The sequence below is a fragment of the Tauraco erythrolophus genome, chromosome 5 (assembly GCF_009769465.1).
Source record: "Tauraco erythrolophus isolate bTauEry1 chromosome 5, bTauEry1.pri, whole genome shotgun sequence".
In the NCBI taxonomy this organism is placed as follows: Eukaryota; Metazoa; Chordata; class Aves; order Musophagiformes; family Musophagidae; genus Tauraco; species Tauraco erythrolophus.
In genome coordinates, this window is record NC_141469.1 from 27,051,859 (window position 1) to 27,066,012 (window position 14,154).

General features: G+C 44.5%; 1 protein-coding gene across 1 annotated transcript; it reads left to right on the forward strand.

The window, feature by feature from the left end:
• Window positions 1-6,322, forward strand: CD8A (CD8 subunit alpha). The gene is made up of 6 exons (XM_009991395.1): window positions 1-46; window positions 610-978; window positions 1,568-1,657; window positions 2,188-2,304; window positions 3,959-3,989; window positions 6,268-6,322. The coding sequence occupies exons 1-6, from the start codon at window positions 1-3 to the stop codon at window positions 6,320-6,322; spliced, it is 708 nt and encodes a 235-aa protein (XP_009989697.1).
• Window positions 6,323-14,154: the final 7,832 nt, after the last annotated feature.

The following is a 14,154-nucleotide window of genomic DNA, read 5'->3' on the forward strand; positions in this document are numbered from 1 at the left end:
ATGGCTGGATCTCCTGTGCTCCTCCTTCTGCTTGCTCTGGGACTCTGTGAGTATGGACACAGGGTTGTGCATCACCTTCACTGGCAGGGGCAAGTAAACCCCTTCCACTGAATCCAAGGAATTGGGCTAAATAGTTCAAGGGGAAAAAAAAGCAAACCAAAAAGGCTGACTTTGAGGTTTGCTCAGTAATTGCGGAGGTGAAGGTGGCATCACCTCAGCCAGAGGGGTGGCTGCAGCATCATATGCACCAGGAAGGGAGTCTGGTCTGGGGAGTGGTTCTGGATGAGAGAGGGAAGGGGAGAAAAAGGGGATTTAGCAGTCAATAGTTTCAGAGAGTCACTTCAGATAAGCTGGGAAGGAGTACCATCCCTGAGAAGGCAGCTGAAAGGCTTTTCTGAAGGGCAGCACCCATCTTCAAGCCTGGGTGGCTGATTGCTGAGCACCCTCCACACATGATCCCAGCAAGGACTCCAGTAAAACCTTCAAGTCATCCAGACAGCATGGTCAACCTTTGCATTTGACCTCACACCCCATGGACAGAGAACGAGGTTTGCCCAGAGGGAATGTGGCTCTTCCCAAGTGGTTCCCACAAGGATTTCTCTCCCGCAGGCTGCCCTGGGATCTGGGGCCACAGTTACCAGATGACAGCCAAGTTCCGTGACCACAGCCTCACGCACCCCCGGGTGGGACACCAGCTGGAGCTGGAGTGTCAGGGTGCCAAGGAGGACAGTGGCGTATTCTGGATCCGCCTGGACAAGGATGGGATCCTTCACTTCATTGTCTTCATTTCCTCCCTGTCCCGGACCACCTTCGAGAGGAACGAGAAGTCATCCACACGCTTCGGGGCGAGAAAAGACGGCAGGTCCTACCGGCTGGTAGTGAATTCTTTCTCAGCGCAGGACGAGGGGAACTATTTCTGCCTCATGAACAGCAACCAAATGCTGTACTTCAGCTCAGGCCAGCCTGCCTTCTTCCCAGGTCAGCAACACCACCCAACCTTGCTTAGCTCTGCCAAAACGTCCAGCACCCCCTGCCCATGCTTTTTTTAATCAATTGCCTTGCCCACAAACTCCATTTCCCTGCTTGCTTGCCCACGGCATCTTGTGACCAACACACTCATCCTCCTGCCAGAGGCTCTCTGCTTGTCCTTTCTTCTCGTGGTATCACCCCCGTCCAAAGGCAAAGAGGAACGGGCAGATGCAGCATCACCTCCCCATCCCCACATCCCATTCATGACTCTGAAGGGATAAGACTAAAGCAAGGTCCACCACCACCCCCTCCTTCCTCATCTCGCATAGGTCCCAAAAATCCTACCAGCCTTAGGGTACTCAGGCTTTCTGAGGATAGTGGCAGAACACAAGAAATAGGGAACCTGCAGCTCCTTATCAGGTCTCAGGAGACCCTCTTTGGGGGAGTCACCACGCAAAATGGGCTCTATAAAGTTCCCCTGGTGCTGAGCCCTACGCCGGCCACAGCCGTGCCCTGGCAGGGGTGGGAGAGCAGAAGGGCAGGAGAGCTATTTTATTGTATTTCCCTATATGCTGTATTCATCCCTTTTCGTTTATAGTCACCACCACAGCGGCACCCACCACAGCGGCAGCCACCACCCAGTCTGGCATCACCAGAAAGGACCCTTGCCTGAACACCTCGGATTCAGGTAGCCTAGCTGCAGGGAGGGAGAGGGGAAGAGCTGAGCTCTGGTCCACTGATACCGAGGGGGATCCTGAAGGCATTTTGTGATGGGGGGAGAGGGAAAATCCTTAGAGCTTTATCAGAGTGGGATACCTGGGTATGCGCAGCTGGCAGGGCTAAACTCCAATGTTTCATCCCATTCAGGAAAGGCTAAGGGTGACTTTAAAAGCACGAGCATGTCTCAGGTCTGGGCACAGTGGGAAGAGGTGGGGGAGGGCACAGCCTTGGGGGCTGATGCTGGTTTCAGCCTTGGCAGGGGACACAAGAAGACTTTTGGCTATGTGTCCTCCCTCAAGTCCCCAGGAAAACACCGAGAGCAGCAGCACTAACGGGGGCCCATGGTGCACTTGCAGACAGCCCTGGTGGGCCAGGGGAAGCCCTATGCTTCACCTCCAGCCTCACCAAACACCAGGCAGGTCCCTTGGCTCCACCAGAGCTGTCCACAACACCAACCATGAGCACCTGGTGGACCTTTTCTCCTCTCTATTCCTGCAGAGACCAGCAAGAAGAGCGAGCCGAATTTCTTCTGTAACATCTTCATCTGGGTTCCCTTGGCAGGTGCCTGCCTCCTGCTCCTCCTCGCCCTGATAGTCACCATCATTCTGTGTCAACGTAAGGCTCACCTATAACCCCCCATAGATAATCCTCTAGCCTGAAACCATAGCCCTGTCCTTCAGGGGAATGGATCTTCCATCTAGCTATCCCCTTTCCATAGACATCAGATAACAAGGACACGGTCAACCCAAGAGAAGGACCACTGTTAAAATCAATGTCTGTATTTTCCTGAGCAGTATCAACTTGGAATCATAGAATCAGAGAATTATTTAGGTTGGAAAAGGCCTCTAAGGAAGAAAAATAGATCATAAAGAGAAAAAACTTACTCTGTCAAACTGTATTGGCTCTACTGTCCTTAAATCGGTGTATCAGAGGGTAAAAGTACCAGAACCTGAAAGTTTGACAAAACAGGGTAAACGTGCTCCAGCACAGAGCTTGCAAATTCAAATGCTGAGACTCCCATTAGCAGCTTGAGCTGTAACCAAACGAGCAACTTAATTACACGGGTTCAGAGACTGCTACGGTTAAAGCAGTAATGCAAAATCTCTGGGTAGGCAAAAGTATTTTGGTGAAATTTCATGTTTGAAATGTCTTTAAATTACCCTGAGCAAGTGAGTGCAAATGTATTGAAATCAATTTAACGCTCGCTGAAATCAGTTTAACTTTCCTTTGGGGAGTGCCCCGACATCCCCAGAAGTTACACCAATGTCATTAAACCGGCTCAGCCCGTTTGCCTGGAACACCAAAGTGTTTTGCTGCTGAATTAACCTAACCAAATCCTCACTGACCCCACAGCCTGGAGCTGATGCGAGATGAATTTACTAGCTGACTTATTTTAACAAAAAAAGTACAATTTTTCAGCATCCTTCAGCCCTGAAAAATATTCATCACTACAGTCTGCAGCGACAGAAAGGAATACATGAAAAAAAAAAAACAACAAACCACTGATGGGCCACAGCCAAAAATCATTCTTCTCCAGGGAAATAGCTGATGATGAAGCAGAGCACCTGGAGTCAGTCCAAATTCCCTCTGAAGTCACCAGGAGCCCTCCATGTGCACTAGGATTCTCTGGTGACCTGCAGCATGGTTAACCTACAAACACCACTCAGTGATTTATTTCTGCCTTTTAATGCTGATGTGAATGATGAGTGAAAAGCCATTAGCTGCGATTAATTTGTGCAGCAGGCAGCCCGAACCCTCAAGGACAGGTTTTTACCTTGTGCCAAAACGAACGGCTCGACATTGTGTTTCACCGAAACCAGAACGACGTAGATGCTAAAATGGGGAAGAGAATTGTTCAACTTGCTTGTACGCTGCAAGGCATCATTGCCACTCGCCTGTCGTAGAAATTAATTGCTGCCAATGGATTTTCGGCAACATGGCAAAGTTGCAGGACTAATAATAATAAGTAATAAGTAATAATAATAATAATAATAATTATTATTATTCATTGTCAGTGTTCCCAGGATGACTCTGCTACCGTTACTCACATGAAATTTAATTCATGAAAATACTGAAGTGGACTGCCAGGGAAACAGGAGCTGCAGGACCACTCACTTGCATGGCTTTCCTCAAAAATAAGCTTGGTTTATCCATTGTTAGTCTTAACGATAGAAGCTGTTAGGGAATGCAGCCCTACCCTGCTGCAGCGTTTCCCTACCGAGCTGCGACTCTGTAGCTTTGAACTAAAACGTTCTCTTTTTTATTTTAGAAACCAGAAGACGAAGATGCAGATGTAAAAGGTTAGTAAGTAACAGGTGTTGGCATTTTTCTCTTAAACTTGGCAGCCTCTCGCCCTCAAGTGATAAAGCGGGCAGGTGCCAAAAAACGACCAAAAAATTCATCTGACACACTGTGGATGGGGACTGTGTAATGAATTAAGGGCAAAAAAAGAGAAAGAAGATTCTCTTCTCCTGGGCTTGATTTTTTAAAATTAAGTAATTCAAATCACTGCAGTAGGTTCTAAACAGAAAAACAGGAGCTGTTTGTGGCAGCCTAAAAACTTTGTGCATCACCTGTGGCTTAAAAATAACATCATACTTGTGTGCTCCCAATGCACGACGCCAACTTGAGCCCAGGGACGGCTGTGTTTCATCCCTTCCCCTCCCCAAACTGTTCATCTGATGTCATCACTAGACCTTCAGGTTGTGCCCATGGCTTAGATGCAAGTTACTGCATCCCAAATCCCCCTCTGCACAATTCTGGACCAACTTGACCACGGTTTTATGCCTCCAATTTCCCAACAGGCATTAAGTAACAGTAGCGCAGAGGCTGATGGTATGCGCAGCTTTAGAGTTAACCTGTTTTCTAGGGCAGACAGGAACCTTTTTTTTTTTTTTTATAATGCTTTCCCTCTTGCCTCCCCAACCCACCCATCATCCTGAGTCACCAGGAAAACACTATCGGAATAAGAATTGCGGTTCACCAGTTTGGAAGAATCCCTTTTGCCCGCGAGTAACGCGCGTTTCACTTCTGCAAACCAACCTCCCTGCGGCCGGTTTCTTCCCCTCGTCTGCTCTGCAGAAAACCACTTGTGCAGTTTTGCAAAACTCGTGTCCCTCGGGCTTGTGGCGAGAGCCCGCTCTGGCACTGATGTCCCTGCCGCTGTTCCGGCCGGACCAGCGCTGGGCAAGCACTTGGAAAAGCTGGGTTGCAAGAAAGTTTGGAACAGTATTTTCACACCTCTGGAGCCTTATCCTTTGCATCTTTAAAATCAGAGAAATACAAACTCCTTGTTATACAGGCATGGCTTTCATAGTAAAGAGGTTAATAGGTTTTCAGTTGTCCAAATTAATGGGATCACTCAGAAAGAACCTCCCTCCTCCGCCATTAACAGCAAATGGATCCCGACAATTTACTTCTTTAAAGGCAGAAGCATCAGAAATCAGTGCCTGAATAATAACAGTGATTAAGAGAAGAGGCACCGAGTGGCAATGCCTTCTGCCCTTCGGGTGTAATCTTTCTGTGTGTACATCACAACACAGCCCGACAGACCTGCATTTTCTTTAACCTGTCTGAAAAAGGGAACAGCCTGTCATTTTTAAGACGGATATTTATTATATCCAGCGCTCTTCTGATCCTCCAAGGGCTAAATGACAACGAAGAGCTCTTCTTGCAGCCTTGTTTAGGACCGTGCTTGCGTTCCTCACTTATCTCAATCTCTGTTACCAGCCCGGTGCAAAGATGTTCTGTCCCTAAGGGGAAAAACACACTGCAGAGCTCCAGGAAATCATCTCATCAAGGACAGCTTTCCTTCGGCAGCGCAAACATAACAGAGTCCTGGTTTTAGCAATTGTAACATATTTAAGCTTTTATTTAGAGACGAAATTCCTGCTGCTCTGAGCTGTTCCCACTTATTGAAACGAAGCTCTTTGGAAGTTAATAGTGCAATTCACTCAATTAAAGAGCACCTCAGGATCTGGCCTGGGATCCTTGCTGGCAGCCGAGGGATTAATTTTCCACCACAATTTAATCTTCAGTGAAAACAGGTGCCAAATCTCCAACTCATTAAATCAGCATAATACTATCAGTTGCTGGAGAGTAGTAATTTCTATCATTCATGGAACACACTGGTAGTCTAGAAAGGCTGCTTTTAAACTCCTCTGCAGGGAACTGGTTTGCAACAAGAAAAAGTCCTTATGAATTGGTAACAGCTTCCCCAACTCTTAAAAAACCTCTGAGCTCTTCTTTCTTCAGTCATTTCTGAATGCGGAAAAAGGCTTGATGAGAGCACAGGAGTGTGCAGAAGCCAGAGGTAAATTTTAAAAAGCTTTTTTTTTTTTTTTAAATTAGTATAACAACTGATTAGGAGTGTATCTTGAAGTCCTTCTACTGGCTGCCACTCGTGGAAATGTTGGCAGATCCTTCACTAGCACGAAGGGGATTTAGGAACACTTCGCAGCCTGCCCTTGGAGGTCCCTGGCTGCAGATCAAGGCTCAGTGAGCTGATCAGCAGCCATACATTAATTGCCTTCTTATTCCTTTCACATCAAAGTAAATCAAAAGCTTTTCTGTCTCCAGGCCTGCGAACGGGAAGCCCAATGTGAAGCCAAACATGCCAAACCGACACGTATAAGCACCTGCACCTTCTGGATCGTCTTCTGGGAGCTGTCACCGCATAAACCCATCACCTACATGATTTATAATGCTACTGCTCCTCACACAGTTTACCTTGACAAATCTGAAAAGACACAATGGAGCAGAGACACACGGACAGCAAGCAGGCACTTCTGTGAACTGTGTGCTAAAGCACAGCTCCTTCCAAAACCTGAGGTTTTCAAATCAATTCCCAAGGCTGAACACCACCTCTATTCACAATGCCAGAGCTCTGTGGTTCAGGTAAAAGAAAACAGGTCAATCTCGATGCTGACACGTATCAGTGATAAGCTGATGAGAAATAAGGATATTAGCTGGACCTTTGCACGAAGGTGTGCGAGATTCTCTCTAAAATGCAGCCAGAAGTTGAATTTACTATGAAGTGACTTAGAAATAGGTGCCCCCACTGAACACACCCTCTTTTTGCAGTGCCACGTATCTCCTAGGAGTTTTACTGTTTTATCTAATGTAACACAAGATTGCACTGAGAAAGTAAACGTGGATTAAAGGACCTTACTTTTTAGGTTTTTACAGTCCTGGGGGCTAAGGTTTACTCTTTCCCTCTTGCTACCCTTGTTCTGCTGCTAGCCCCGCTTCCACCAATTTCAGTAGGAGTTTTGCCTGAGAAAGGAAGGTGGGATTTTCTTTCTTTCTGGAAGAAATGGTTGAAGAGTAAAAAAAAAAACATTTTTGTCACTTTCTTTGGTTAAGGAGGACTTTAAGCTTACCTTCTTGGGACATGTTGATTGACTACCATGAGTTCTGTTTTTTCAGCTCTGTGTTTGATGTAAATATTTCCTTACTACACTTGCAAATCAAGAACTGAGGAAAAAAAATAAACCAATGTTTCTAGTTAAGACTAATGCTTCTTTCTTTATTCGGTCCTCAGAAATGCTAAAATCCTTCGTTAAGATAATAAATGAGGGTTTGAGGAAGTCTTGGGTAAAGGAAAAGGCAGTGATTTACATACCAGCCGGAGCTTTAGGATGCCAGAGTACAGCTTCCAGCTTACCACTACCTAAAATGATCTACAATTATTTTCCCAGGGACTTGCAAGATGGGCCCCACAACACTCCCCCATCCCAGGAGGGTGCTATGAAGGTGGATGAGATAAAGACTCTGGAGGTTCTCAGGCATTTTTTGCCAAGGGGCTGATAAAAACCTGGGACAAAGACAGAATGAAATAATCCCTTTGCTACTCTCCTCTTCTGCAAACAAGCTGGGAAAGAGAGAAATTCAGAGAGAAACAAAGTTCTTCCAAACATAGTCCTTCGCAATACTTAATCGAAAAAGACATAATTAGGGACTAAATAAGTGTATCTGAACAACAGCAGGCAATCACTGAATAATACAACTATATGTATCTACACATAAGGAAGACAGAAAAGTCTTGACACTTAAATTCCTATGAACTCAAAGACATTAAGGAACACTGATCTATTAAGGGTGGTCTCGTTCAAGCTCCAGGTGCTAAGGTGGGGAGCAGCAAGGCTCTCACTGTACCTGCAGTGCCAGACTCTGCCCCATGGCAGGCAGCCTCGTCACCGAGGTGAAGCTGTATTTTGACAACCAGAGGAAGCAGATCTACTCACAACCTGTTTCTAGGCAGACTAGGTCCAACCTGTAGCCCCATTTTAATAAGTTACGTTTACCTAAACCAGTTTGATCTTATCCTACAGTCAGCTCTAACCATGCAAATGAAAAGTTCATACCTTTTCTCTCTCTCCTACAAGCATCAATTCTATTATCAGCTCATCCTGGAGTCTCCTGTTGACTTACTTTGAGCTAAACGTTTTCACTTACAAAGTCTTAATTCATAAAGTGCTTCTGCAAAACAGTTCACAAGAGGTAGGAACATCACCACCTCCCTGGTAGCATCCTCTACAGCTGTTTCCTCCTTGTTCTCAATCATTTGATCTTGGGTTTTCACAAGATACTGGAGCTTTGCTCTACATCATGCCACGTTCCCGTAACCCAGACTGTCAGGCAGTGCTCCTCCTGACCCAGCACTACCCCCTAAACTTAAATCCTTTTCCAACAACTTGAGATTGTCTCCCTACTTCCACAGTCACCTTCCCCTCCCACTCAGCTCTTTTAAATGGTTTTGTAGAAAGAAGGTGAAAAGATCTGACTGCACACATCTGTTGTTGTTTCCCCATAGAAGGCCATATTACGCAAGGAAGCATTTCCTTGAAAAACGCATTTTCCCTAGCACAGTAGTTGAATGCAGCATGTGACACACACCAAGATTAAATACATAGTGTTAAACATTGAACAGAAAACCTAGCAGAAATGTTTTTCTGTATTTTACTCCCTGTCAGCTATACTATTCTTTCAAATGAAATGATTATTTCATGATCCACAGGTTAAATACTTATTACTAGTTTTATAGCTATGAAAGCCCACAGAGGTCAAACCTGTAGTGGAAAGTCAGGATATGGGTATTCAAAACTCAAAAAGCATTTCAATGAGATGAACACACGTACAATAAATTCCTCACTAGAGAAGCCGCGTGGAATCCTAATGCAGGAAAAACAGAGCAAAATAATATCCTAAGCAAAGTAAAATACATATATTTGGGCATTACTAACTACTGACATTATTAATAGCAGTGCTCTACTGTGACCCTGGTCCTGCAGCGAGATTGATGCAGCCAAAGCCCTCCTGACACTGCAGATGAATGTAGCGAAGACCTGGAAGCAGCTTATGTTTGGGTTTTGGTTTGTTGTTTGTTTGGGGCTTTTTTAGTAGTCTTCATTTGCACAGGAAATCAACACGCAGAAAATAAAACTACAACACTGACTGTTGTAGTTACACTCCTGAGCACTGCACAAAATCCCCTGCAGAGTAGGGGCTACTGATTTTTGACCTGTAGTTCAGAATCACAGAACATCATTGATCTCTTTTAACCCCAATGCCAAACTCTACACACTCTTCCTGCTGAATCTCCAACCTGTGCTCACTCTGGGTACGCCCTGCTCAGCACAAGCCTCAGGACCCAGTGTGCATCCAGGCATCACAGGCCCAGATCAATACTGACCATCACACAACTGACTGCAGCAACTAGTCTCTACTGGTTCAAGCTCTGGTTGCACAGCCTGATGTCTTAAAAGAAAGCAAAGAGGAAATCTCATCTTTGAAGGTAATCAGAGACTTCATTCATAAATTCATGAATCTAACAAGTTCCCAGCAGTTTAAGCACTGCAAAGAAAGGAACTTCATCCCAATATTGCTGCCTATACAGCACACTCCCTCTTTAGAGGGTATGTTTCATGTAAAAGAAAGCCCAGTTAACGGACACATCCTAAATTCTCCTGCCTGCCAACTTCTGGACAGCATCATCACAGCTGTAAGCTATGAGGGCATGGCTTTTTACTGGGTATAATCAAGCTAATAAAAATACATGACTGTTCACTGAACTCTATTAGCAGCTTTCGACTCCTTACTTGCTATCAGCCAGGCATCATCTTCAATTCATTATCTGCCTTCGTGTCTTTGCATCTCTTTAAAAAAAACACACAGATCTTGGTGGTCTCTCATTTTGGTTCTTAGATCTGTAGAGGACCAAAGGGATGTATCACCCAAACTGCATATTGAGCTTGGCTGCAAACTGCATGTAAAGTATCAATAGAAATATTATCCCTCCATGCCATTGTAACAGATATGAGTTAGCATAAACCTATTAAGGAATCGTTTTTAAAAGCCTATCTGGCTCTCCACCTGTACATGTAGTATCTCACAGAAAGTCCACATGTTCATGCACTGCTGTCTGTCCCAAGATACCCAGGGGTAAAAGTTGTTCACCTGTCTCTTCTTACATGGGCTTTTCTACTTGTGAACAACTGCAATTTAAATGTTTTAGAAATACGCCAAATACACTCAACCGAACTGCTGTGATTCAGCATTTGCTACAGAACCAGCAAAATCACCTCTGCAGAAGGTTAGAAGGCTGAGGGAACCAGAAGAGGCAGCTTGGGGCATGCACCAGAACAAGTGCTTTCTCTTCTTTAGTCACTGCCCCGGGTTTTGGGTTGAATTCCCCCAAGCTGAGGAACACCTCACGGGCAGACACATCCATAAGAAGTTTGCTTCAAACCACCAGACTGACTTCACCAAGGAACCCTCAGCAGAGGCGGTGACGCAGCACAGCTCTCCAAAGACAGACCAAGTTTCCTGCGCCAGCTCTTCCTTCTGTGCAGTCCGATGATTGATGCACCTTCCAGTTCAGGTCAGCTGCAGTCAGCACTGTGTCTTGGATTTAAACCTATAGCTCCAGAAGGCCTGTTAAGTTTCCCATTTACATGTAGAGCTAAGGCACAACATTCTTTATAATCAGCTTAATAAGACCTGAATTTTCTTCACCAGACATTTACCTTTGCACCTCTGCTGATAAGCTACCAATAGAAGGCAGAAATCAAACCACATCTTTTGCACTGAAACCATAAGAACCAGATGCATGTACCAGTGCAGCAGTGAGAAGAGGAGCTGAGAGCAACTCCAGCCCTGCTGCAGAAGTAAATGATTAACACAGCATCAAGCTAGAAGGCAAGTAGATGCAAACGAAGCAAGTTCGAAGAAATCTGGCTGAGTTTGGGGTTGAGTAGTGATGTCTGGGCAAGAAGCCTGAACTGCTGCTTGTGTCAGTGAAAAGAGAAGAACTGGCTGAGCTGGAGCCTAGAGAAGCAGCTCAAGGGTGCTTTTTTTTCTCTCCATGCAGGACGCTGTTGTTGGACAGGCCCTACAGATCTGAGGGCTTTTTGCTAATAGCACATGGGGGAGGTTCTAGGTTACATGGTGAGGCGACTGCACTCGGTGCAGAGGCAAAGGCTGCGAGCTGTTATGGGTTAATACAAAGCAAAAGAGAGTCTGGAGATATGGAATTATTTTCAACGAGAAGCAGAAGGAATAAATTTGTTCGGACACTGAGGTTTACCTTACAGCAGTCAGTCTAAGCTAATAGTAGAGTAGCTCAGAGCCAATGGGCTAAAGACAAACTAGGAGTTAATGGTGGAAAGAGTAAGAGTTGATTTACAAGTAAAGCATAACCTCAACTAATAAAGCAAAAAGGGTACAAGATGGTCACTGAAAGCCCTGTGAAGCTGAGGGAGGCATCAGATGCCCCCACAACATTAGAGCATCCAGAATTTGTTGCCTTTGTTAGACACCTGCTTCTCCCTCATCTAGTGCTTCACTTACTCTCAAACATTTTCTACATGATACAGGATTTTGATGATTTAAATAAGCTCCAGATAAATAAAATGGCCAAGATGACCCCAGAAGCACCAGTAACTGGACTGGTCAGTTGAAGTCACTTTGTCTGTCCCAGCCTGCATGTGACAGATGACCCATCACACTGAGGGCACTGAAGCTCAATCCAGACTCCTCAAACTAATGCTGTGGTGCACGTGCTTGGAAGCCACTCCACAGAAACCATATCCTTGCTGCTGTTTCTGCAGCATTCAAGACAGAAAAGCAGAATAAGGAGAGGAAAGAAATACAGAAATCTCTGGAAGAACAGTAAAGAGAGAGTGAAACATGACCTTCCTTAACTAGGTTTCTTCCTTCATCTGAAATCAAATTTATTTGACATGCAGGGTCAGCATGACCTATCCATCACTGGATTCCCATCCTGAGCTGTGCTGAATAAACTGAACACGTACGATTTTTGTCATGGGAGACCTACCACATCTGCTTGCGCTCCACATTCTTGGAAGCCTCTTGTGTAATTTAGAAACCCTGGAAAACACTGGAATTCACTCTCAGTTCTGAGGAGGGAAAAACTGTCAGACAAACCAGCTGTGTTTGTATATTTAGTTCCTCTCCCCACATGCAAGTGTCTCATGGACTATGCTTAAGACTTGAACTGAGATGCTATTTGCATCTTTCCCATCCACTTGTTTCTTTAGCCAAAGGACAGGAAAACCCATGACAATAACTTGACACTTGGTAAGAAGGAAGAAACCTATAGTAGTGTAATAAAGTCTGAAAATAAACATGAGGCAGAGGAAATGCAGGAGGAAAGGAGGATATCCATTTCAAAGGCTGAGCTTTGCTCACTCCAGTCCAGCACACAGCACTCATTAGCTTGAGCACCGAGTCTTTGTCCCAGTCTTCACTGGCACTATGCTGTTTGGCTACATTGAAAATAACCCTCTAGAATGTGAAAAATTCTTAGTTTTAAAGTGGAATAGGAACTGGACAATACTACCAGGGCTTTGTATTTGAATACATGGATACAGCTGCCCTACTTAAAAAAAAAAACCAAACACAAAAAAAACCCAAAACAAACTCAAGTCAGCATGATCTGAAAACACCAGTTCTTGCACACAGGCTCAGAAGGATTCGGTAAGAGCTTATAGTAGGCTGTGAAGAACTCCAGTTTCCCTATTTTCCTATAGGACTGCTAATTTAATGCAAATATGAAGTCATAAAGGAATATTGAGTCACTCTTCTCTCACATATATACATTTTTGTAAAATATTCCTCCTTATATATATTAGGGCTTGAATTAAATTCAGAATAGTAATGTAACACTACATTACAGCTTTACTCACTACACATCATTGCTGTCACTTTTTTTTTCCCCTCTTGTTCTCAAAGCACTTTTCCCTGCAGTATCCTATTCACAAAAGGAAAAGTGCAAGAATTTGGATGGATTAAGGAGCATGAATTTCCCCCCCTTCTACAGACAAATCAACCTCTGCAGTGATAAGCACAGAAAGGAAAACAGTAGGCAAACAAACCTTGTTTGCAGTAGGCAAACAAACCTCGCAAGGAAAGTCTAACCCAAACCTACAGTGTTAAACCTGGCGAGTTGGCTCTGAGCAGTCATAATTTCAACCTGAGATTTTAGCAGCAGCCATCCTGTAAAACGTTAAGAAGAAAGAATGAAAGCAACAGGATGGAGACAGGTCCAAGTAAGCAGGGATCAGAAGCTCTAACTCATTACTTGTAACACGCAGCTTTCACTGCAGCTTCTACACTCGTTCATTAACTCGACTTACAGATAAAAGGCTGAAATCAATACAGTATTTTAGCAGAGAAACACTGATTTTTAGCAGGGAAGATTGCAAGTAGATGTGGCTGAACAACCAATGTGTAGTGCTGAAGTCACTGCAGGAAAAGGCTTTCCTTAATTCAAAAATACTTCACAGAGCAGCTGATCATTGAGAGTACTAATGAGAGGTGAGGACATGAGCTTTGTGTTAACGACAGTCATACTACTACAAAAATGATCAATACCTTTTGAGATCAAAAAGGCTATGTACTATTTTCACTTCCTACTAACTGTTTTTATGGTTTCATTATGTTTTACATGACAAGTCAGCTTTGACACCTCACAAGAACACATCACAACAGATTTCCTATTTAAGACATTTACGAAAATTAAAACTCAGTCTATTAATAGACATAGAACTACCACCACTAATAAGCTGCTGCTACAGAAATCAAATTTCTAAAAATCCGCTACTTTCAGGGTGCCCATAAGCTGAACTAAACCTTTTATAAAAGTGTGGTCAAAGAGCCCTTGTCTTAAGGCCCACCCACGTTACCAGCCAGTGCACTTGTTGCCGCAGAGCTGCTGTTCTGACACGTTTTGCAACGGAGGGGGTAGCACGAGCTGCAAGCCCAACGTGGCACGCAGAATTGACACAGTGATCTCGATACAGGCAGAAATGTGCCGACTCTTTACTCTCGTTACGCAGCAGCCTCATTAAAAGGCACTTGCTGCACAAAGGGACTAACTAAAGGCTTCACGATCTGATCCAGAAGCGTAACAGAGACACACTCAGATACCACTGTAGCTTTAAA